This window comes from Myxine glutinosa, chromosome 13 (genome assembly GCF_964187855.1).
Source record: "Myxine glutinosa chromosome 13, kmMyxGlut1.1, whole genome shotgun sequence".
Classification (NCBI taxonomy): domain Eukaryota; kingdom Metazoa; phylum Chordata; class Myxini; order Myxiniformes; family Myxinidae; genus Myxine; species Myxine glutinosa.
In genome coordinates, this window is record NC_136273.1 from 16,544,677 (window position 1) to 16,568,773 (window position 24,097).

General features: G+C 43.7%; 2 protein-coding genes across 4 annotated transcripts in view; both read left to right on the forward strand.

The window, feature by feature from the left end:
• WDR3 (WD repeat domain 3) overlaps window positions 1–11,936 on the forward strand; it is a 40,401-nt gene extending 28,465 nt beyond the window's left edge. For both annotated transcript variants that reach the window (XM_068133856.2, XM_068133857.2), the window contains exons 22-26: window positions 5,887–5,937; window positions 6,844–6,887; window positions 7,027–7,155; window positions 10,521–10,614; window positions 10,908–11,936. In XM_068133856.2, the coding sequence (XP_067989957.2) occupies window positions 5,887–5,937; window positions 6,844–6,887; window positions 7,027–7,155; window positions 10,521–10,614; window positions 10,908–11,063 (474 nt within the window). In that variant the 3' untranslated portion in view covers window positions 11,064–11,936. The remainder of the gene's footprint in view (window positions 1–5,886; window positions 5,938–6,843; window positions 6,888–7,026; window positions 7,156–10,520; window positions 10,615–10,907) is intronic.
• Window positions 11,937–15,048: 3,112 nt separating this feature from the next.
• The window catches only part of CTR9 (CTR9 component of Paf1/RNA polymerase II complex), a 109,564-nt gene continuing 100,515 nt past the window's right edge, over window positions 15,049–24,097 (forward strand). For both annotated transcript variants that reach the window (XM_068133860.2, XM_068133861.2), the window contains exon 1: window positions 15,049–15,161. In XM_068133860.2, coding sequence (XP_067989961.2) covers window positions 15,117–15,161 — 45 coding nt within the window. In that variant the 5' untranslated portion in view covers window positions 15,049–15,116. The remainder of the gene's footprint in view (window positions 15,162–24,097) is intronic.

Here is a 24,097-nt window from a genome sequence, read left to right on the forward strand (position 1 = left end):
ACAAACAGACATTTTCGATTTTATTGTATAGCATCACGTTCCAATCGTATGTATTTTAGAGACGTACTCGTGTTTCAATCGTACGTAGTTTATCGATATACGCATGTCCTAAAAGTACGTATTTATAGAAAAAACATTTTCTAAATAGTACATACCTTTCGACGTACTCACATTCTAATTGTACATACTTTATAGCAGAGGCATCACTATCTTCCAAAGACATTCTGGGTCCCGGGCCCCCTCAAACTTCAGATCCTCCTACACCCAATAAAACATCGAGCAAGCACAGTGGCACGTGTAAAAAGATTGGTTAATCGTTATAAAGTGGCCTGTCATGTCCAATGAGTTGAAATAGATTTGGGGCACAGCAAAAAAACATTCGGGGCATGTGCCCCATGGGCCATTGCCCAGTGAAGCCCCTTCTTTAAGGTACTTAGTTGAAAAGGATAACGTGTAATACTGGCTTACTACCAGGTGGCATTTGTGGGCTACATCAGCACACTTTGTACAAACAGACAAATCAAAGGCCCCAAATGCTCTGTCTCTCCTCTGAATGAATACAACAACAACAACATGCATTTTAAGGCCATTTTCCCTGCTAGAGCGGGGGTTAGCCTTGCGGTCCCCATGAAAATCTTCTCCATTTTGCCCTATTTTCTGCATCTCTCCTTGTTAACCCCCTTGCCCGCATTTCTTCTTCCACCATCTTTAGCCAAGTCTTTCTCGGTCTTCCCCGTCCTCTACTTCCTTCTACATTCATTTCCATCACTCTCCTCAACCAGTCACTTTCATCCTTCCTCAACACATGACCAAACCATCTCAACCTGTTCCTCTTCACAGCATCAATCACAGGCTCTATTCCCATCATCTTTTGCAATTCATCATTTGTCTTCCTCCGTCTCAACGATACTCCGCACATCCACTGAACCATTCACATTTCCACCCTTTCCAGCCTTCGTTGCTGCTCTACGTTCATTACCCATGTCTCGCTCCCATAAATCATAACACTTCTCACACATGCAGCATACACCTTTCCCTTCAGCTTCAACGACACTCCCCTCATCATCAGCACGCCACTCAGTTCCCGAAACTTCTTCCATGCACATCTCACTCCAGCAACCGTTGCCGAGTCTGATCCACCTTCTCCATTCAGCATGTCTCCGAGGTAGCAAAATGTTTTCACACCTTCCAGCTTCATGCCGTCTCCAAGATCCAACTCAACATTTCCTCCATCTGCAGCTCCCTCTGTGCACACCTTCCATTTGAATGTAGCTGCCACACTGGTTAATGACCCTCTCAGACCACTCCATTTTTGATGAATCCACTCAGCGCACATTGTACATTGAATGGAGTTCACTCCGACACCCTTCCTACACACAGCACAGGGCCACTTCCAAGTTCTTTCCACCTCACCACATGCTTTACCACTTGCCATCACCTTCGTCTTTCCGATATTCACCTTCAGACCTTTTGTCTCCATACATTCCTTCCACTTGTTCATCTTTTCCTTCAGTCCATCCATACTTTCCGCAATCAACACCAGATCATCTGCATACAACAACTCCCATGGTAAACCCTCCTTTACGTTCTGAGCCAGCACCTCCATCACAGCTACAAATAGTAGTGGACTTAGTACCGACCCCTGATGCACTCCCACCTTCACCTCAAACTCACCACTGTTCCCGTCCTTCGTCCTTACAGCTGTGCGCGCTCTTTTGTACATTGCCATCGCTACTCTGATCAACCATTCCTCCACTCCTAGCTTCCTCAATGCCCATGCCAATACTTTGCGTGGAACCCTATCGAATGCTTTCTCCAGATCAACAAACCCAAGAAACAACTTCTTCCTCTTCTCCATGTACTTCTCCTGCAACTGCCTCACAATGAAAAGCGTGTCTGTCGTTCCTCTTCCTGGCATAAATCCAAACTGCATTTCGTCGATCTTCACTTTCTTCCTTATACTCCTCTCCAACACCCTTTCCAATACCTTCATTCCATGCTCCAATAACTTTATCGCTCGGTACGAGCCACACTCCAGAGGGTCACCTTTCCCCTTGTATAGAGGGACGAGGGTACTCAGTTCCCAATCCACTGGAATGCGGCCTTCTTTCACCACCAGATTACAGATCTCTGTCATTCTCTTCACACCCCAACTTCCTGCTGCCTTCAACATATCTCCCACAACTCCCGTCGGCCCTCCCGCTTTTCTACCCTTCATTGCTTTTATCGCTTTGCTTAATTGCTTAATTGCATTGCTTAATCCCTGGTGTTGGGCTAGCGGCTAGGGTGCCGGCTTCGGATCCTAGGATCCTGGGTTCGAATCTCGGTTGATCGCCGAATTAATGCCAGGGGGGTTGACTCAGCCTGTCATCCTTCCGAGGTCGGCTAATTGAGTACCAGTTCACTGGTAATTCCCTGTTTGTCGTTGAAGGCGGCAAAAAGGGTTGGTGTCAGGAAGGGCACCCGGCCGTAAAACATTGCTTCAAAAAGGGGACCCAAAAAACAACAACTACCACGGTCCCCGAAAAGGCCAACCCCCGCTTTGCGGGGAAAAATGGCCTCTAAACGGTGGTTTTTATTGCTTTTATCGCTTCCTCAACTTCCTTCTCAGTTATCTATTCTGCCGGTCCGAAAACTGGGTTACTCTCTATGTTGCCATCCCATTCATTCTCTGTATTCAACAGCATTTCCATATACCTTTTCCATCTTCCTTTAATTCCATCTGGGTCGACAACGATTTGTCCCACTTCATCCTTCAAGCAACTCACCCCCATCACATCACACCTCTCTTTCGCTATCTGCTTTGCAATCCTGCATACTGCTTTCTGACCCTCTTCCGAATCCAAGCGTTCTCTGAACATTTTCCTCCATGCCTCCTGCGCCTTTTTTTACCTCTTTCTTTGCAGCCTTCCTGGCTGCCTTATAACTTTCATGCTCTGCTGTTTCTGCTCCCGTACCCTTCGCCTTCTGCCACTCCTTGAACTTCTTCCTCTTCTCGTCAATCCTCGTTCCAACCTCATCATCCCACCACCATGGTTCTGAGGGTCTCGGTGGTCCTTTTGTCCATCCACATACCACACCAACGGCTCCCAACAGACTAGCTTTCATTGACATCCAACCACTTTCAAGCTCAACCACATCATCCTCGACCCTACTCAGCCTCTCTTTTAATGCCTCCCTTACTGTCACCTCTGTCAACCTCCACACCTTCATTCTCGGTTGGTACTTCACCCGCCGAGCTCTCCTCGCACCTTTCACCCTTATGTCGCAGACAACCAAGTGGTGCTGTGAAACAGCCTCCTCACCGGGATCACCTTCGTGTCCCAGAGGTGCCCCCTATCTCGCCTACGCACCAGCAGGAAGTCAACGGTTGTCGTTGACCCACCTGACGTGTATGTAACAAGCTTATTATCCTCTTTCTGGAACTGAGTATTACAAATCAACAAATCAGCTCCATCAGAAAACTCCAAAATCCTTTCACCGTCTCCATTTCTCACACCATATCCGTAACCCCCATGAACTCCGTCAAAACCATCCATACTCCTTCCCACATGTCCATTTAGGTCTCCTCCTACCACAACAACTTCCTCATCTTTCACGTTTTCCATCACCTTCTCTATCGCACACCAGAACTTGTCCTTCTCTTCATCGCTTCGACCAACCTGCGGAGCATATCCCGAGATGACGTTCACCAAGAGCTTTCCAATCATCATTTTCACCATCATCAACCTATCACTCACTCTAGTCACACTTACCACACTGCCTACAAACTCCTCAGAAAACAGGACACCAACACCATTCACGCCCTCTGGGCACCCTTTTTTTTTTTTTTTTTTTTTTTTTTTTTGTATACAAGATCGAGGCTCGTGAAAGAGCGAAAAGCGCAAAAAAAGAGCCCTTGCCACATAAACTTGTATTTCTGTCCCTGCCTACCCTTCACCATTCTCACACCACTTCCCTTCCATCTCGTCTCTTGCACACAACATATGTCCACGCTTCTTCTGACCAATACTTCCACCACTTCTCCTGATCTCCCTGTCATTGTCCCTACATTCCATGTCCCAAACCTCAGAAACCGATCTCCACTTCGGGCTGTACCCTGCCCATATGTCGTTGTAATTGTCATGGTTCTCTTTTTGAGGCAATGTTTTTATGGCCGGATGCCCTTCCTGACGCCAACCCTCTTAGTCGTCTCTTACGACAAGCAGGGATACGGTGTACCTATTCTAATCCAGGGTACACACTCGGAAACGTTTAAAACATGGAAATTCTTGGGGGGGGGAGGGGGGTGGCGTCTGCATCACGGCTGCGGTTTAAACATATTTAAATAATATTTAAAGAAAACCATGAAAAATAATCTGGGAAAAGTATCTAAGTGAGAACGTGGATTTGAGAAAGCAGGAGCAGAGGTGGAAGAAAAACGAGATATAGGGGGCGGGGCACAAGTTGAGACGAGGAGGAGAGCGAACAAGCACGTGTCCCGGAGGAGAGAAAGAATTAATATAGAATTTTTTTGTTTGTTTGTTTATTTGTTTGTTCTGTCTTCAAAACGCTGGACAAAGGGTAAGATGTTCGTGAGAGGTAGGGGGGAGAAAAGAAAATCAAAGAAACAAGCAAATACTATGAAGGAAAGAACCCATATTCACAAAACACTGACGGGGGGGGTGGGGGTGGGGGGTGGAGGGAGCCTGTAGAGACCAGGCCGCACGAGGCACAAACAAAAAAACGACTAATCACACACAAATCTGCAACAACCACAAAACCAAAACCAAATAGAAACACACAATAACACATACACAACAAAATACCCAGCGTAAACCTGACAAAGACACGAACGGGAAAACACTCAAACTTTGATGCCGTGGAGAGATTGAAGCAAGCCCCGTCGCTCGAGGGACCGGAAGTCGGAAGTCCTCCTCTGAATGAATATCAAATCTTTAATCTCTGAATATCAAATCCCTTTAGTCTGGCAAGGATAATTACCGTAAGAAATGGAAAGTTTGCATTTCAGTCCTGTGAGGTAAAGTGGGCTACACCACGCAATACTGCTATCGATAACGAAGATTCCAAAGTTCAGGTTGCCATTGGGAATCTTATTAAACTCGCAAAGATCAGTACCGGATTCAAAAAGAACTGTTATTGACATGAACACCAGAAGTGTACTGACCCTTCTCGAGATTACTTTTGTGCAGTTATGTACCGCTATTTGGCACTGGATGTGGGATAGCCCAGTTTGTTTCTCAAGAGGTCATTTCGTGAAATTGTCTGTACAAGTCGAGATCAAAGCCTGCAGAGTCCATCCGATAATCTAATTGAATATGAATGAATGAATGATCGTTTTAAGGCTATTTTCCCCGCTAGAGCGGGGGTTAGCCTTGCGGGCCCCATGACAATCATGGTTCCCTGTTTGAGGCAATGTTTTTATGGCCGGATGCCCTTCCTGACGCCAACCCCTAGTCGCCTCTTACGATGCGCAGGGATACGGTGTACCTATTCTAAACCGGGGTACACACCGGGATCATTCATCCCAGCAAGCTGGTACTCAATTTGCCGACCTCGGAAAGATGACAGGCTGAGTCAACCCCCCTGGCGTTAATTCAGCGATCGACCGGGATTCGAACCCAGGATCCTAGGATCCCAAGCCGGCACCCTAACCGCTAAGCCAACCCCAGGCTTTGACCAGGGACCTTTGACCTTTGACCAACCATTAGACCAGGCCAGGTCGAATTGTGTGTTTTAAAAACTGTGGCAGCGAAAGAAAGATTTCTGAATACCAATTATTGCAATTTCCTGGCATTGCCATTAAATTATGATTGATAGGTATTTGACTTTATTTCATCATGTTCATTCCGTTTTGTTGATAAATGATCAAACTGTCTTTTCTAGCCTCCTGCCATACCGATCAACCCCATTCTGCAAGCTCGTGGAAACATCTCGGTAAGGGTGTGTGTGTGTGTGTGTGTGTGTGTGTGGTGTGTGGTGTGTGGTGTGTGGTGTATTTTCTCTGTAATCCCGATGAATATGCAAATACTAAGCATGCTTTAAAGTTTGAATAACATAAATAAATGAGAATGACACTTGGTGCAGCACATTCCTCCGCCAGACTGAACAGTTTACATTTTGTATCCCACTGGTAGTGGGCCAGATCTGCATCCAGACGCACACAAAACAAAAAGGTCAATAACTTTGTCCACTTTCCACTTTCTAAAATCGTTAATTTTCATCACATTGACTTGAAATTTGAAGAGTATTTGCACATCAGGTCACTCAATTCAACCACCAATTATATTATTTTTGAATTCTAAAAGTCAAACGTCAATGTGGATGACATTTCTAAAATTGTCAATTGTCATCCGATTGACTTGAAATTTGAAGAGGATTTGTATGTCAGGCCACTGAATTTAACTGCCAATATTTGAGGTCAACACAGGCCAAAAGGTCAATATAAGCCAAAGGTCAACAACTTGGGAGTAATTTCTAAAAGCCTCAATTTTCATCCGATTGACTTGAAATTTGAACAGGATTTAGATATTTGGTATTTGTATTCAACCACCAATTCTTTTTGAAGTCACATTTCTTTGAGGGATTTCGCAAGTATTGTGCTCTGCTTGATGTATTTCTAATTTATTCATTTATTTATTTGCAATAAAGGGAATGAAGGTTGCAGATACCCACCTCCGTGGCTATCTATTAACTTGAGAGTGTGTTGATAAATGAGTAGATGGGCCTCTACTTGGAAAGAGGAACTTTACAAGCCTTGCTTTGAGTTCGATTGGATTTTTAAAGTACTGCACAGTACTATATTGTTTTTTCCCATTATTTATTTATTTATTACTTTTGCAGGCAGAAAAGTTTGTCCTTGAAGTCCTGAAGAAGGTGAAGTCCAGGTGAATTTTTACGATTTGCAACCTATCATTCTCACATTTGTGTTTTATTTTATGATATTTGATAGTACTGTACAGCAGAGGGAGACGAGAGGTCGATTCTGGAATGAACTGGTGCCCAACTGTGCATGTGGTTCCACAGCGAGCTTGATGAAGCGCTCTTGGTGCTTCCATTTTCCGACGTATCAACTTTGCTGTTCTCTCTTGGATCTCTCCTCGACACTGGAAAAGACACGGAGTTGCTGATCCGAGCATCTTTATTCCTGCTTCGGTGTGTGCAATCTCTCTGATCTTATCCACATGTTTAAACCTTGTTACCTCCACCACCAAAGGTGGATAGAGGTTATGCTTTCATCTCTGTCTGTCTGTCTTTCTGTTTGTTTGTCTGTCTGTCCGTTCGTTTGTGAACAGATATCTCAAAATGTTGTGGACGGATTCAGACGAAATTTGGCAGAGATGTCGCGTATGTGACGATAACAAAATGATTAGATTTTGGTGAAGATCCAGATTCGGATCCGGCTGCTAGAATTTTAAAAAGTGATTCTTCACCATTGGGAGATAGGGCTGAAAACGATACATAGCAGGATATCTCAAAAAGTTGTGGACGGATTTGGACGATACTTGTTGGACAGGTTGTGTGTGTTTGACAAGGAAGAATTGATTAAATTTTGGTGAAGATCCAGATCCGGATCCAGCTGGTAGAAGTTTTTCAGTGATTCTTCACCATTGAGTGATATGGCCAAAAACGAGGGGTAGATCAGGGAATGAAAGACTTAACCTATGGTGATTCCTGATTGATTTTGATTCAATGTGATTCTGTATTGTGATTTTCTGGTCTACTCTGGGAAGGGAGGGTGGGGGGGGGGGGGTTACCTCCTGAAACTTTTGATCCCTTCTCGTCCCTGATTTACCAACCGATTACTCTGAAACTCGATTCAGCCATTCTCCTCGATGGCCTGCACAATCTCTCGAAGTCGGGTTAAATATTATACATACCTGTACCAAGTTTGAATTAGATCACTTCAGCCGTTCTCAACATAGGCCAAATTTCTAAAATTGTCAATTTTCATCCGATTAACTTAAAATTTGAGGGCGATTTGCATTTCAGGTCACTGAATGCAACCACCAATTATTTTTGATGTTAAAAGGATGCTTTACTTTGTTCATTTTGTTCATGCCATTCTACTTTGTTCTCTTTTGCCAAGTGTCGCTCTACGAGTGATTTTTCATTTGTCTGTTTGTCAGCACAGAATAAATATGCTCTCCTTTGCAACCATTGGTCCGATTGACAGGAAAATTTCACCTTAGGTGCAACTCCACCTGTATAATTTTTGAATAGTTATGACGTCATAGGTCACATGGTATTGGCGCCATCTTGGAAAACCTGAAAAACTTTGCACCTCTATATCTCCAAAAGCACTGCGTAGAAAAAATTGAGACATGGCTCATTGCAAAGAACTCTCCATGGGGAATAACATATCTTAACCCTTTGAGTACGGGATTTTTTTTTGATAAAAATACCTCCGGTACAGGATTAATTTTGCATTACGGGAATGCAACCACGTACTGACGATCTATTTATAGGTATAGTCGATGAGTGTAGTAACGTCGTTCATTCACAAAACTTTTTTGCGGGTTGTGGCACTGGACGTCATCCATACTCAAAGGGTTAATGATGATGTAATAGGTGCCTCCATTGTGACGTCATAATTCGACAAGTACAAAACTTCATCTGATCAAGATGAAATTTCTTGAGCATCATCTAGGGATAAATTGGTGGAGGAAAAAAAAAAAAAAATGATGTCATAAGTCACGTGGTTTGGCCACCATATTTGTTTTAACACAAAAGCCGAAAAAAACCACAAAAACATGTCCTGGCGAGGGTCTGCAATCTCTGATTGCTCTTTCTTGTTATTCTTCTATTAGTTTTACTTACTAGGGTTTAGCCCAAGACATGTTCCTTTTGAATATTGAACTTCAAGTGGTTGTACTGTATTTTATATAAAACTAGTCTGGGTACCTGTTACTGCAAGGCAAAAAAAAAAACTATGTAGGGGTTCTGGCACATGGTGTGCATTGAAAATGTATGGAGTTATTGCCCTCATGGTGGTGACATTTTCCCAGCGGTGGTTTCGGGACGTGTTGGACATTGAAAAGCGATGGAGTTGAGTTAGTTGCCTCATGTTGGCTACGTTTTACCTGAGGGCCAGTGGCAGCACTGCCTGACCCCACATCCCAATATACACATTATAACGGCCTTTCGGCCATGTGGTAGCTTAAAGGGGAACCCCAAATGCAAATAGTGTTTATGAAAATCATTGAACATGGTCTAATTTGGGGGGGTGGGGGGGGGGGGGCGGAATGGTGGTTTTGCATAGAAAAACAGTGCATGTCGAGCTGGGATTCCAATACGGATTCCACTATCATTAGCAACTCTTAAAGTTCTCAGTATGATGAAACTATCGGAGCCAAAATTTGTGATAGAAATGCTTTCGGGGGAATTATGGAGCTGTCTTGTTTCGAACCTTCTGCGAGCGATTCAGATGAATATGGTGATAATGAAGGTGTTAGTCATCTAGATAATAAACGCTGGTCGCATGTTCACTACAGATTGGTTGGTTTTGTTTTCCATTCATTTGACGGTTTATCATCGATTTTGTATCAATTAATAACTCCAGAAGAAATATGGCACAACTCGGCACAGACACGGATGCCACACCCCAGTGGAGGGGGGAGTGCAGGGAGGGGGATGGTAGTAAGGTGAGATTGCTCGCTGGCAGGCTAACACAGGTGCTTGACCGTTAAAATTGCTCGTGTACGTGTGCTGGTAGCTGGGTAGAGATGGTGTTATAGTTTCGAGTGACGGCTGTTTCTTCCGCTTAATTGTGGGGATGGCATCCTCTCTCAATCATGGCGGATAACCACAAGATGCATAGCCATCGCTCTTGTTTCATAACAGTGCTCCGTAAAATGTTCTGATCACAAAAGCGAACATCTTGAAGGCCCAATTCACATTCAGGTATTTCGGACAAACCTCTTCCAATTTCTGGTAACCCTCAGATCTTTCGGCCATTGATGTAGTATTAAACTGTCCCAGTTTGTATTACTACAACCCCCAAGGACACATTTACGAGGCATATATGTAGAAATTCAAAAATTATTCGCCGTTTGAGTTCAATCGTACCGGAATGTAGCCCGTAGACAGTACGGATATGGCAGTCGACTTCTGGGCATCATGGATAAATGTGAAGAAAAAGATTTCGACTTTTAATCGTAAAAATTATCCAATTTATATATCGGAAATCGGAAAAAGCCACATCATATCTATTTTGTAGGGTATCAAGGGATAGATTAGCATTGAGGTGGTCTGAACATCTGGGTTCCCCTTTAAAACCTTGCCCAGATTCTGAAGTACCGAAACCCAAAATTTGGGACCCCCAGCTGCTGCAGTTCGGCCACGAAAGAGTAATAAATAAATACACAAATGCTTTAAATTATTTATAAGATAAGGCATTGAATTGATTTAGACATTGCTTTTTCAGAAGCACTATGACTTGTGGACACATGATTCATTCCCTTGTATGCTCTTTGTGGTGTGATCCCGGTCTCCAAAATCTTTTATTTTCTTCCTCACAGGGTTCACTTTGGTCAAATTTCATCCGCACAGAATCTGTTGTCTGCGGTGCAGAAGCTGAAGGAGAAAACGTCAAGCAGAGTGGAGGAGAAGAGAGTGAGTTTGTTGTTACACACTCTACTAATGCTTAAAATGCGGTCCACTCCACTAAACATTCCTAATAAACGCCTGTTCATGAGTTCATCATTTTATTTCCCCCTTTCAACGATAATTGAGCGGTAACGTTTAGTTTCTTGAGATTTCTTAACACTGGCAATTGGTACACATGCTACCTTTGGCATACCTTTCCACAGTTGTTCACACGCACCTCAAATATGTGGATTTTCTTGATTGGAATGTTGTCGCCGACGTTGCCCTTCCATCCGAGCAGAAGTGCATGTTGCTTACAGGACGTTTTGGGGTTCAACCTGGCCGCCCTGAGGTTACTTCGGCATGAGCTCGACGAGAGGGACGAGATCAGAATCTTCTCTGCCGCCTCCGACGCTGTGAAGGAGAAACTGAGAAAAAGAAAACGGAAGGAACGAGCTTTGCTCACCATGACTTAGACGGTCATCGTACAGTTTTTTCGACTAATGATCTTCGAGATAATTTTCACGATGTTGAAATTTTATCAATAATTCATCTCCAAAGGACGTTCGTCATAAGACCCTAAAGTGTTGGACTAAATTGTCAAGACATATAACCTGGACATGCAGGATCGGCCAAATTGCTAACAACGAGGAAGACTATGTTCATTTTGTTGTTGCAACGTACATCTACATACATCATGATGTCCACACCTGTATCGGTGTATGTACATCTACGTACATCATGATGTCCACACCTGTATCTGTGTATGTACATCTACAATTCATAATTCATAATGATGTCCACATCTGTATCTGTGTATGTACATCTACATACATAATGATGTCCACACCTGTATTGGTGTACATGCATCCACATACATCATGATGTCCACATCTACGTACACCATGATGTCGACGCCTGTATCAGTGTATATATTTAAGTGCTATAGCTTGTTTTTTTTTTTTTTTTTAAAAATCGACAATTACAGTGAGGAATTGTGAAAACATTCTTTCTCATCGATTAGAGGCCTGATTGTTTTGAAGTCCTTGTTCAAACAACAAATGTTGACCAAGAAAGTATCGGGATTTTACAAAGCTTGGTTGTGGAGCCAGGGTTATGCTTAAAATGCCTTTCCTGGCATGGGCATATTGGATGAGATCAAATTGTAATATTTTCTCATTTGGTAGATGTTTTTGTAAATTCTGCATACGTATCTTGTCTTTCCATTGTTTTTTTTTAAAATCTTTAATGTGATATTCCATGAAAGGATCAGTTGTTATGTATGGCTCAGTTATTCTATGAAAGATCAGTTACATGGTGCAATAAATGCCATGGCTTTTACAATTCTACACTTGTGCAATCCATTATTTGAGCGGTGGAACTTATTGCATTTCAACGTCAATCAAATTGTACCGAGATGATGATGATAATAAATACACACTAGACTAGACTATCGACGGTCTGCTTGGGAGCTGCATATAAATCGAATTTATATGCGAATTTATATGCATATTGGGATCTATTGGTGGATAGAACAGGGCCATTTCTGTTTTGGTCATAAAAGAACTTCCATGATTTTGCTGAGCAAGTTCAAATGGAGTTGGAAGAAATCTACTTCTCAAAAAGAATACAATAAAGTACAGTTAAGTGGGTCGTCTTTGTTCGTATGTGGCACAAGGCTGCGAGGTAGCGTCATTGGCTGAGGGCACGGCTGTGCCGCTGGTGCAGTGCCTTCTAGGAATTTGTAATTTGTTCAGGATGCCAGCGATAGTTTGCCTCCTCCTAGCAAAGGACACTGTGGGATCTTTAACATCCGCCAACTCATGCTAGCAGACGAGGCACCTGGGTTAACATCCATCCGAGGGACGGCACATACATCAACAAGAAGAATTGCAGACCCTCGCCAGGACATGTTTTTTTTAAGGCTTTTGTGTTAAAACAAATATGGCGGCCGAACCACGTGACCGATGGCATTTTTTTCTCCACCAATTTATTTATCCCTAGATGACGCTCAACAAATTTCATCTTGATCGGACGAAGTTTGTACTTCTCAAATCATGACGTCATAATGGAGGCACCTATGACGTCATCATTAACATATGTTATTCCTCATGGAGTTCTTTACAATGAGCCATGTCTCAATTTTTTATACTAGGGCATGCCCGTACTATATCTAAAATTATATCCCCCCTCTATTTACATGAAATGGTTTGGTCCATGAAATGTTTTGGTCCATTCGCAACGCCAAAGCGAACGGCGAACGCTTTACATGAAATGGTTTGGTGCATGAAATGTTTTGGTCCATTCGCAACGCCAAAGCGAACGGCGAACGGCTTGCGAGTACAGTGACAATCCCCCCGGGGTTTTTATTAGTTTTAAAACATAGTTTAACGCCAACATAGCGCCAACATAGTTTGCAAACGTGAAATAAATGAATACGCTCTCAAATGTGCCATCCGAGGCAGAGTGTGTCCGCCACGTTCGGCACACGCGATAGTTCGCTGCTCTCTGATTGGTTGAATCGTTTTTTGGACATAGCTCGGTAAGTAATTGTCCGATTAATATGAAACCTTGAAAAGGCACATCCTCGGGTCCCCAGCAATATACCTGGCAAGTTAAAAGTATATCGGACCCGTGGTTGTCGAGAAACAGCGGTCACAGACAAACAAACAAACGTACAAACGTACAAACGTACAAACGTACAAACAAACACACAGAGATTACTGGAATTATAGATAGATGGAGTGCTTTTGGAGATAGCGGTGCAAAGTTTTTCGTTTTTTCAAGATGGTGGCCGTACCACGTGACCTATGTCGTCATAATTACCATGAAAGAATTTTACAGGAGTGAACAATTCACCTGTGGTGAACAATTTCCTGTCAATCAGAACAACGGTTTCAGAAAAAAGCACATATATTCTGTGTGGACAAAGAAACAGACAAAGAAGAAATATGTTGTGCAAAGCACGATACTTTCGAAATCCCTAAAATAAGTTGTTGGCCTATGTTGACCTCAAAAATAATTGGTGGTTGAATTCAGTGTCCAGATATGCAAATCCTCATAATTTCAAGCTAATTGGATGGAAATTTAGGTTTTTAGAAATCTGGCCTATGACCTCTGGTTAACCTTTTGGCCAATGTTGACCTCAAAAATACTTGGTGGTTGAATTGAGTGACCAGATATGCCTCTGGTCTGATCGGATGAAAATTTAGGTTTTTAGAAATCTGGCCTATGACCTCTGGTTGACCTTTTGGCTGATGTTGACCTCAAAAATACTTGGTGGTTGAATTGAGTGACCAGATATGCCTCTGGTCTGGTCGGATGAAAATTGAGGTTTTTAGAAATCTGGCCTATGACCTCTGGTTGACCTTTTGGCCGATGTTGACCTCAAAAATACTTGGTGGTTGAATTGAGTGACCAGATATGCCTCTGGTCTGGGAGGATGAAAATTGAGGATTTTAGAAATCTGGCCTGTGACCTTTGGTCTGGTCGGATGAAAATTGAGGATTTTAGAAATCTGGCCTGTGACCTCTTGCTGACCTTTTGGCCGATGTTGACCTCAAAAATACTTGGTGGTTGAATTGAGTGACCAGATATGCCTCTGGTCTGGTCGGATGAAAATTGAGGATTTTAGAAATTTGACCAAGTTGGTGACCTTTGACCTTTTCACCCCAAAAGCAATGGGCTTCTTGGTGTGACCAACTCGAACATTTGGTGAAGTTTCGTGAAGATCGGTTGAACATTGTGACCTGTAGGCGACTGACATACAGACAGAATAATGCACAAGACCAATCAATATACCTGAAAAATCTTCGATTTTCGCAAGAAACGGCAACACCCTCTTCTCTGGCGAGATGATGAGTAACCTTACCTGTGATCCACCAGGATGGTAGTTTATAGCTGGGTCTGGAGTTACGTGGGTAACCTCAGCAAAAGTGGAAAATAAGTTGTATGGGAAAAATTTATACATTCTGAGTACTGTACCTTTAAAAGAGAAATGGGCAAGTGGCAAGTCAAAGAAAAAGAAAATTCGTAGACTCAGAGTGTCATTGAACGTGATTTTAATACTTGGCTCGACCAATCAGAGCAAAGACTCGTGCGGTGCATGAAGAGGATTTTCTCAGTGCTCCCGTACTCGACCATGACACCACTGAGTGTGGTTAAAGGTTAATTATATTCTCGGTACTTCAACCTCAGTAATTGTAAATAAATGCAAAGGTATCTACGTTCTGCAAGAACAAGTGATGAGAAATGATCAAAATATGCATACGTTTCGAAGAAAGCTGACGCTTTCCATATTACGAGATAAGCGGTGTATAAGCTCTCGGGTTCTTCAGGTTGACTTTTACTTTCATACAATATATTTTTACTACTTAAAATCAAATGAGAACATTAAGCGTCTTTGAATAATAAAATATATATTTAAACGTAAGAAACTCCAAAGCGCTGATTTAATAAATTACTTTCACAGTTTGCATTAGAGTGACGTAGAAACGGTCGCGGTTCCTGGCGCGAGCGAGGCGTTGAAGATGTCGCGCGGCTCGATCGAGATCCCGCTGAGAGACACAGACGAGGTATGTACAAGTGAGACGTTGCTTATTCTGTCGATATACTCGTTGACGGAATTAAGGAAATGAGCACAAGGACTGCAAAATCTGAGGAGAGTTATCGCATTTTTCCGCTCGTGCACCGACTCGATTCGAGAGTCAACACCAGTCACCAAGTGGAATGGAAGCTTCACGCCGATTGGTCGAGCGATTGTGAAGCCGAGCGGCAGCAAAGTTGTGTCCCTCACAATACGACGTCACACAAATGGACATGTAATATGTATGTAAAAAAAAATTGAATTGAGGTTTAAAACCGGACTCCGGTTACCGGTTAAATCCGGACTCTGGTTACCGGTTAAATCCGGACTCCGGTTACCGGTTAAATCCGGACTCCGGTTACCGGTTAAATCCGGACTCCGGTTACCGGTTAAATCCGGACTCCGGTTACCGGTTAAACCGAGGCCGAGTCATACCTTCTTTCCTTGCCACTCAGTATTTACAACATGAATTCGGATTAACGTCGATGTACATGCATTCACACACAAAATGATCATCTTCATGATAGCCTGGAAGAGCCCTTTGAAGATTAACCCAATAAGAAGAAGAAGAAGAAGAAGAACACCAAGGACCCCCATGGACCCCCATCCTCAGAAACGGGTTGATTTCCCCCACTTTTGATTTATGACTTGCAATACCGGCTTCCACCAGGAGGCACGATACGATGCACATACACCTGGGCAGAATTTGGGCCCGCCTCCCCCCCACACACACACACACATACACACACACACACACACACATCTGTTTTTTCATTTCTGTTCCTTACAATTCTATCCCTCTCTTTCATTCACAGACACACACGCACAGACACACACACGCACACACAGACACACACACACACACACACACACACACACACACACACACACACACACACACACACACACACACCTAATTATTTGTACAGTATCGGTTGTTCCTAAACTTAAATAATTTAAAGGATTGTTGTAAATGATGTTAATTTTACAACATCCCATATTCAACTTTATTTAAATTGTAAACCTCAAACATAGTTTCTCCACCTAAAGCAAGAACGTTAACCCGTAACCCGTAAGAACCCGTAAGCAACTGACGAGTTTCCCGACTGCATGGATCATCAGCTGGGCACCGTTCTTCCTCGAGGTTTCGATCCTTTCAGCATTTCAGCATTTTGTGCTCCCTGGGGACTAACCCTCCTCAGAGGATTTGTGTTCCCCGACAAGCTAATGCTGTAGTTAACTCAGATATCCATAGTTAAGTCAGTTAACTCAGAAATGCGAGCTTCAGTGTTCAGGTTGTAGAAAAGATAATCGGAAATTGCCGAAAAAATGGTGGGATGGAAGATTAAACAATCACACAATTCCGCAAGCGTAGAGAACTTTTCTGGATGAAAGAATTAAGAACTGCTTACCCTTATGGATTAAATGAAAGAAATAATGATACATATTGTTACGGTCCGCGGATTAGATGTTATTTACCGAGCGGTGGTATTGCCGCGACCTAACAGTTCCCCCGATTCTTCCCCAACTCACCCGATTCACCCAGACGTTGGCCAAATCGCGCTATGCCAAATCAATGATAGAAAGGACACGACGACTGGGAAAGAGGAAACGACGCAAGGGGTACAGTTCTCAAGACCTCCGGAGGAGGGTATAATTACAGTGGTGGAGAAAAGGGGTAGATTACAAGGCAGTGAGGTAAAGACACAGAAGAGATGGGCACTTAATTACCGTCTTATCTTAACCCAGACAGACCACAGACAAACGGAACAAGGCGGACTTACACAGGGATTGATGGCAGGAAGGGCCAGGTAGGTCGATAGCACAAGGTGCACCTTGGCTCGGGGACAGAATAAAGCACGGTCCAGAAGATGCGGGGAGGCCTCACAGTGCTCGGAGGTGACGTCTTTCTTTCTCCAAGCTCAGCGCGCATCTGACGTCACCTCCGTCTCCCTGCGCATGCTCAGCGGGGAGTGACACGCCCTCGGCTGGTTGGCTCCGCCCCACTGGGGCCGGTCCGCCGCTTCCATTGGGTGCGGGGGTTACCGGGCTCCGCCCTTGACGAGGAGCTGACAGGGAGCCCTTATTTGGTAACCCCGTCGAGCACATGTTCGATGGCGGCTCGTTGGGAAGGCCTGGTGCCCTCCCAACACCCCCTACCAACCAAGCCGGAGTGAGGACGCGCACTTCCCGCGCCCGCCGCTGCCGTTGCTGTTGTTGTTGTTGTTGTTGTTGCTGAACCGTGAGGAAGAGCTGCGGGGAGGTATCGGGAGGTCCTAAACTTCCTAACGGTGCCATACAATCACATTCTGGTGCAACGAAGGGTCAGAATTAATGGAAACGAGTCCTTAACTGACATAGACTAAGAATAACTAGCAAGATGTCCTATAGTTGTCTTACATGAGATGCGGTGAACCTGGGCACGACATTTAATGGGGGATATAGGGGGAGGTCGGGTCTACAGAGTGTTGTTTACAGAAAATGGGACTAGGGAATGGGGGATTGGGGATAGTTGGGAAGTATTGAGGAAATAGGGGAATATTTACAAGCGGATATGGATGGATGCAAATCCCATATCCGCAACAATATACACAGCAAAATGGACAAAACATCATCGCCTCTGTGTTTAACACCTTACCACGAGACTCTCAGAGACACGGAGTAAATAATTATGGACGAAAACATCCAGTTGCAGACACACCACAACAAATTGTAAATGAGTGGTTAGATCTTAACAAGTCAAATATCTGTACATTACTTAACAGCAGTAGAATTAATATCAATACTTAAAAAAGCACGAACTGAAAGAAGGTTGGCAAGTCGCTAACAGATTAATAGAAGAGGACGATAAAGAGGAACTCCCAATCTAACACATGGAAGCAATTCTGGACATGAGTGACAATAAAATGTAAAAAGAAAAAGCTAACGAAGTTAATCGTAGAAAAGACAATGTCATCGCCAAAATTATGTTTGATAACATGGGTAGAAATGATAATATAGAGGAAATACTACAAGAGAAGGAAGTGTGGAGCAAACTTCCAGAAACAATACAACAAAGTGAGCAACCAAAGGTTGTGTACACTTTGGGGAATGCAATTCTGGGAAAGATCTTCAACTACAAGGATACTGCAATCTATAGACGTAGAGGAATTGGTAAATAGCACACATCATTGTAATTGTGAACAATCCGCATTCAAAGATCCACATCATAAACACGTCATCACAGGTGATCTCAGAATAGTGAAAGATAAAAGATTACGTGCATTACTTACAAAAGGACCAAATTATAGAGTAAACAAAAGAATAAACTGGAATAAAGCAATGGAACTTACAATGATGGGACTGGGCGAATGGATGAAAGAACAAATTGATAAACATAAAGTACCAAACACACAAATGGCTTCATGGTTGGAGGAGGTAGAGAAACATGTGAAAAGGAGAGTTGGTGATTTGAAAAGAAAAGTTCGAATCAATAATCCGAAGGAATAATTCTACCCCCGCTAATTTCGGTCCCCTTGTGTTTTATACCTCCCCCCCCCCCCCGCCCTCCACCTCCCATGCCTCCTGCCCCCGAGTCCTCTCCCTCCCACACTTCTCCCTGCTCTCAAATGTTGTGGTTGTGTGCTTCCCCTTCTCTCCCCATCTTGTCTTCCGCTCCCTCTTTTTGTGTGTTTTGTTTGTCTGGTTGATTTGTTTGTGAAATAAATGTTAGCTCTTTCACGAGCCTCGATTCAGTATACAAAAAAAAAAAAACAAACAAAAAAAAAGGCAATTTTAAACAATCCAGAGACACGTGATTGCTTAAGGCAGCTTCAAACACAACACGTTATTGTTCCAATTGATAAAGCAAATAATAATATTGCATTTGTATGTAAAACATTCTACATTCAAACACTTTTGGAAGAATTGGGCTTAGACACGGGAATTTCAAAGACCTACAAAATAAGTAACGAGAACAAAACAGACTTGATACAACACCAGACAAATCACTCAACGGTGAGAAGACTGCTAGTTCCGGATAAACACCATCAATTACCATTCATTTACCGGATCCCAAAAATGCACAAACACCCTTGTAAGATGAGGTTCATCATCGCAAGTAGAGAATGTAGTTTGAAACCTTTGTCGGGCAGTATTACAGCGGCAATGAAACTAATCTATAAATGCTTAAAAAACTACCATGACAAAGTGAAGTTTTATTCTGGTATTAAGAAATTCTGGATCATTGACAATTCCAAACCGGTAGTCGACATTATCCATAACATTAACAACAAGGGTAAAGCAAAATGTCTTTCAACCTTTGATTTTTCCACATTGTACACAAACATTCCACATGACAAGCTGGTAACGGCATTGGACAGAGCAATAGATAACGCATTTGCAGGAGGTAATAGAGTATACATTAATGTATATCTAAACAGAGCACACTGGTCTGTAAAGGATAATCAATATTCATGTAGTTTTTCAAAAAGTAAACTCAAAGAAAGTATTCGATTTCTGCTAAACAACAGTTTCTTTACATTTGGCAACAAGATACTCCAGCAGACAGTGGGCATACCCATGGGTTCAGATCCGGCCCCTTTCTTTGCAAATTTGTGTATCTCGGCATAAGGAAGAACGCTGTTGAAAAATGGGTCGCCACGTCAAAATCCAAGATGGCCGCCGCCATATATATGTCTGAACATTGTGAGCTGAATATCCTGAAAAATAAGCGAAGTACCAACTTCTAATTTAGTGTGTGGGTGTATCTCGGCACAAGGAAGAACGCTATTGAAAATTGGGTCGCCACGTCAAAATCCAAGATGGCCGCCTTGCGTCTTCCACTTTCTCAACTCGCATCACTTCACCGACGGGGGACCTAGGCGTAACGCTTGTTTATTGTTTTTGCATCTACCATATAAAACACAATGTGTGTGTGTGTTCGTGTTTGTGTGTTCCCCTTCATAAGGGTATGTTTTAAAGGCTTTGTTAAGTGCTTTGGGAGGTATTTGAGTAGGGGGGGTTTAATGGGCAATCTCTGAACACGACTGTGTGTCCACCGGTTAAAAGACCCAAAAGACCCCAACGATGCAGAAGACCCAATGGACCCAAAATACCCGAAGATCCAAAATACCCTGCAAGACTGTTAGACACGAAAGGCCCAGAAGACCCCAAGGACTCTGAAGACCCAAAATACTGAAAAGACCCCGAAGACCCAATGGACCCAAAAGACCCCGAGGATCAAAAAGACCCAAACAACCCTGAGGACCTAAAAGACCCCAAGGACCCAAAAGACTCAAATGATTCAGAAGACCCCCAAGGACTCGGAAGATCCAAAATACCCCCAAAGACCCAAAATACCCTGAAGACCCAAAATACCCTGAAGACCTAATATAACCTGAAGACCCAAAATAACCTAAATACTGTTGAAGACCCGAAGACTCAAAAGACCCTGAAGAACCAAAAGACTAAAAAGACCCAATGGACCCCAAAGACACAAAATAACCTGAAGACCCAAAAGACTCCAAGGATCCAAAAGACCCAAACAGCACTGAGGACCCAAACTATTCAGAGGACCCAAAATACCCCAAGGACGCAGACGACCCCCATGGACTCTGAAGACACAAAATACACCGAAGAACCAAAAGACTGAAAAAATCCTGAAGACCCAATGGACCCTGAAGATCCAAAAGATCCAGAAGACCCTAAATACTCTGAAGACCCAAAATACCCAATGGGTCCCAAATACCCTGAAGACCCCAAATATCCAAAAGACCCTGAAGATCCAAAAGACCCTGAAGACATCCTGGAAATCAGCAAACATTACCGCTTTACACAAAAAAGGTGCAAAAACAGATCCTTGCAACTACAGACCAATCAGCCTGCTCCCAATTATCAGCAAAGTCATGGAATCCATCATTGCTTCGGATATGAAATCTTTCCTCTTCTCCAATGGCTTGATCTCTGATCATCAATTTGGTTTCAGACCAGGTCACTCTACTCTGGACATGCTGCTTCTGCTGTCTCAACAATGGATGGAGGTCCTCAATGCCAAACAGGAAATCAGAGCTGTCTCCCTTGACATATCACGTGCCTTCGATACGGTCTGGCACCCAGCTCTGCTCACCAAACTCTCCTCCTATGGTATCCATGGAAATCTCCATGCATGGCTTGCGGACTTCCTCTCTGGTCGTAGTCAACGTGTGGCCCTGAATGGATTTCTCTCATCTCCCCTTCCCGTTCAGGCTGGAGTTCCCCAAGGCAGTGTGCTGGGCCCTGTGCTTTTTCTGGTCTTTATCAATGATCTCTCCGACTCTCTGGAAAATCCTCTGTATCTCTTTGCTGATGACTCCACTCTCTGCCGCTCCATTCCTCTTCCCTCAGATCGGCAGTCTGCAGCCTCCTCACTCTCTGAAGACCTGGACAAAATCACAGACTGGTCAAACATGTGGAACATGTCTTTCAATCCTGACAAATCTCACACTCTTACTATGTCTCTCCGAAAAGATCGACTGGACAACCCTCCCATCTACTTTCTCAACAATCCTCTCCAAGAAGTCCTGTCGCTCAAGCTTTTGGGTCTCACCATCTGCCATGATCTTTCTTGGGAAAACCACATTTCCAAGCTGGCCTCCAAAGCCAGTCGCCGACTGGGCATCCTCCGTCGTGCGAAGTCCTTCCTAGGCACACCTGAGCTCCTCACCACATACAAGGCTTTCATCCGCAGCTCAATGGAATACTGTTCTCCCTTATGGGCTGGTGCTCCTGCCTCACACCTGGCTCGGCTTCACGCTGTTGAATCCAAAGCTTTCAGAATCATTGGAATCTCCCGCGATGAAGCTATCTCTGAGGGCCTTTCACTCACTCACCGCAGGCAGGTAGGTGGTCTTTCTGTCTTCTACCGACTCCTCTCCGGCCTTGCTCCCCCAGCTCTCTCTGTGCTCTGTCCCCCAAATATTCCTACAGGTCGCACAAGATCTGCCAGCCACCCTCTGATGGTTAAACTGCCGAAATCTCGGCTCTCTGCTCACCTTCACTCTTTCATTCCTCTTTTCTCCCGCCTCTGGAACAAACTCCCACACTCACTTCAATCACACTCCTCCCTCCAGGTCTTCAAAACAGCTGTTCACCACCATCTCTTATCTTCCCCCATCCAAAACCTTGATCTTTTCTACCCCCACTAATTCACCCCAGATCCACCTTGTTTGAAATTCCAACTTCTTTCCTGGAAGTCTTGGCAGTGTCCATATGTTTTATACCTCTCCCACCCCCCCCCCCTTCCCATGCCTCCCCCCCAAAGCCCTCTCCCTCCCACAGTTCTCTCGATGTCTCCATGTCTCTCGGTCCCTGCTCTCAAATGTTGTGTTTGTGTCCTTCCCCCTCTCTCCCCATCTTGTCTACCGCTCCCGATGTTATTTGTTTTGTGTGTCTGTTTGTCTTTCTGTGTGATTAATGTTCGCTCTTTCACGAGCCTCGATCTTGTATACAAAAAAAAAAAAAAAAAAAAAAAAATAGCCTGTAAAAGACCAAGAAGACCCCAAAATACCCCCAAAGACCTTTTTAATACCTCGAAGACCAGACCGTAAAGATAAAAAAGACCATGAACACCGAAAAGACCCCGAATACCCAAAAGATCAAAGCACACTTAAAGACCGAAAAAAGCCCGAAGACTCAAAAGATCTCGGTTACTGAAAGGATTGAAAAGACCCAGAGGATAGAAAAGACCCAAAAAGACCCCAAGACCCAAAATATCCCAAAGACCCTGAAAGACCTCGAACACCCATAATACCCCAAAGACCCAAACGATACAAAAAAACTGAAAAGACCCCGAAGTCCCTTAAATACCCTGAGGACCCAGTGTACTCCAAAGACCCAAATTTACCCCCAAGACCCAAAATACTCTGAAGATCCAGATTGAGGATAAAAAAAATACTCAAATGACTCAAAAGACCTAGAGGACCCAAAAGACAGCAAGGACCCAAATGATCTCGAGGACGCAAAAGAACCCAAGGATTCCGAAGACCCAAAAGAAGTGTAATTATGTCTCCTACATTGGAATTGTAGATGGTGGCTTGCAAACTGAGCCTCAAGGTCGGTGTACAGAAGCGGTATTTTTTTAAAATCACAATAAATACAGCCACAAAAATGCGCAGGGAGGTGAAATTTGCTGCACGTGATGTGCAATGTGTGCAGAGTAAAACGAGTGTTCATTTATGTCTGTAGAACCACCTTTAGAGGCCATTTTTCCCCGCAGAGCAGGGGTTGGCCTTTTTCGGGCACCATGGTCCCCTTTTTGAAGCAATGTTTTACAGCCGGATGCCCTTCCTGCCACCAACCCTGTTAGTCGACTCTTGCGACACACTACCAGTGAACTGGTACTCAATTTGCTGACCTCGGAAGGATGACAGGCTGAGTCAACCCCCCTGGTGTTAATTCAGCGATTGACCGGGATTCGAACCCAGGATCCTAGGATCCCACGCCGGCACCCTAACCACTAAGCCAACACCAGGCTATGTCTGTAGGATGTCTAATAAATAAAGATGATATAAGCACCGCTGAGACCAGACCCAGACCACAGACTTTGGCATGTTCATGCGGCTGGAAAGTCAAAAACTGTTCCAACACATTATATTTGATGGGTTTTACACTAGTATGTAATAATCGACGTGGTCGACATTGTCGCATGAATGAAATGCACACGAGTGACAATTTTGTATAATTTGCATGTGTTACGTGTTCCTCCCCGACCTGGTCTCGGTATACCTCCGAACCCCGGGAGGAATCACGGCAGAAAAATATATATATATTACTCCGTGTCAAAATCAAGATCGAAACCACACCAATGGTTACCAACAAAAATAATATATTAAAAATCACGCAGGAATAATGATACAACCATGATAGCCAGCCACCATACAATCAATCTTAGGATGGTACCCTCTGTTA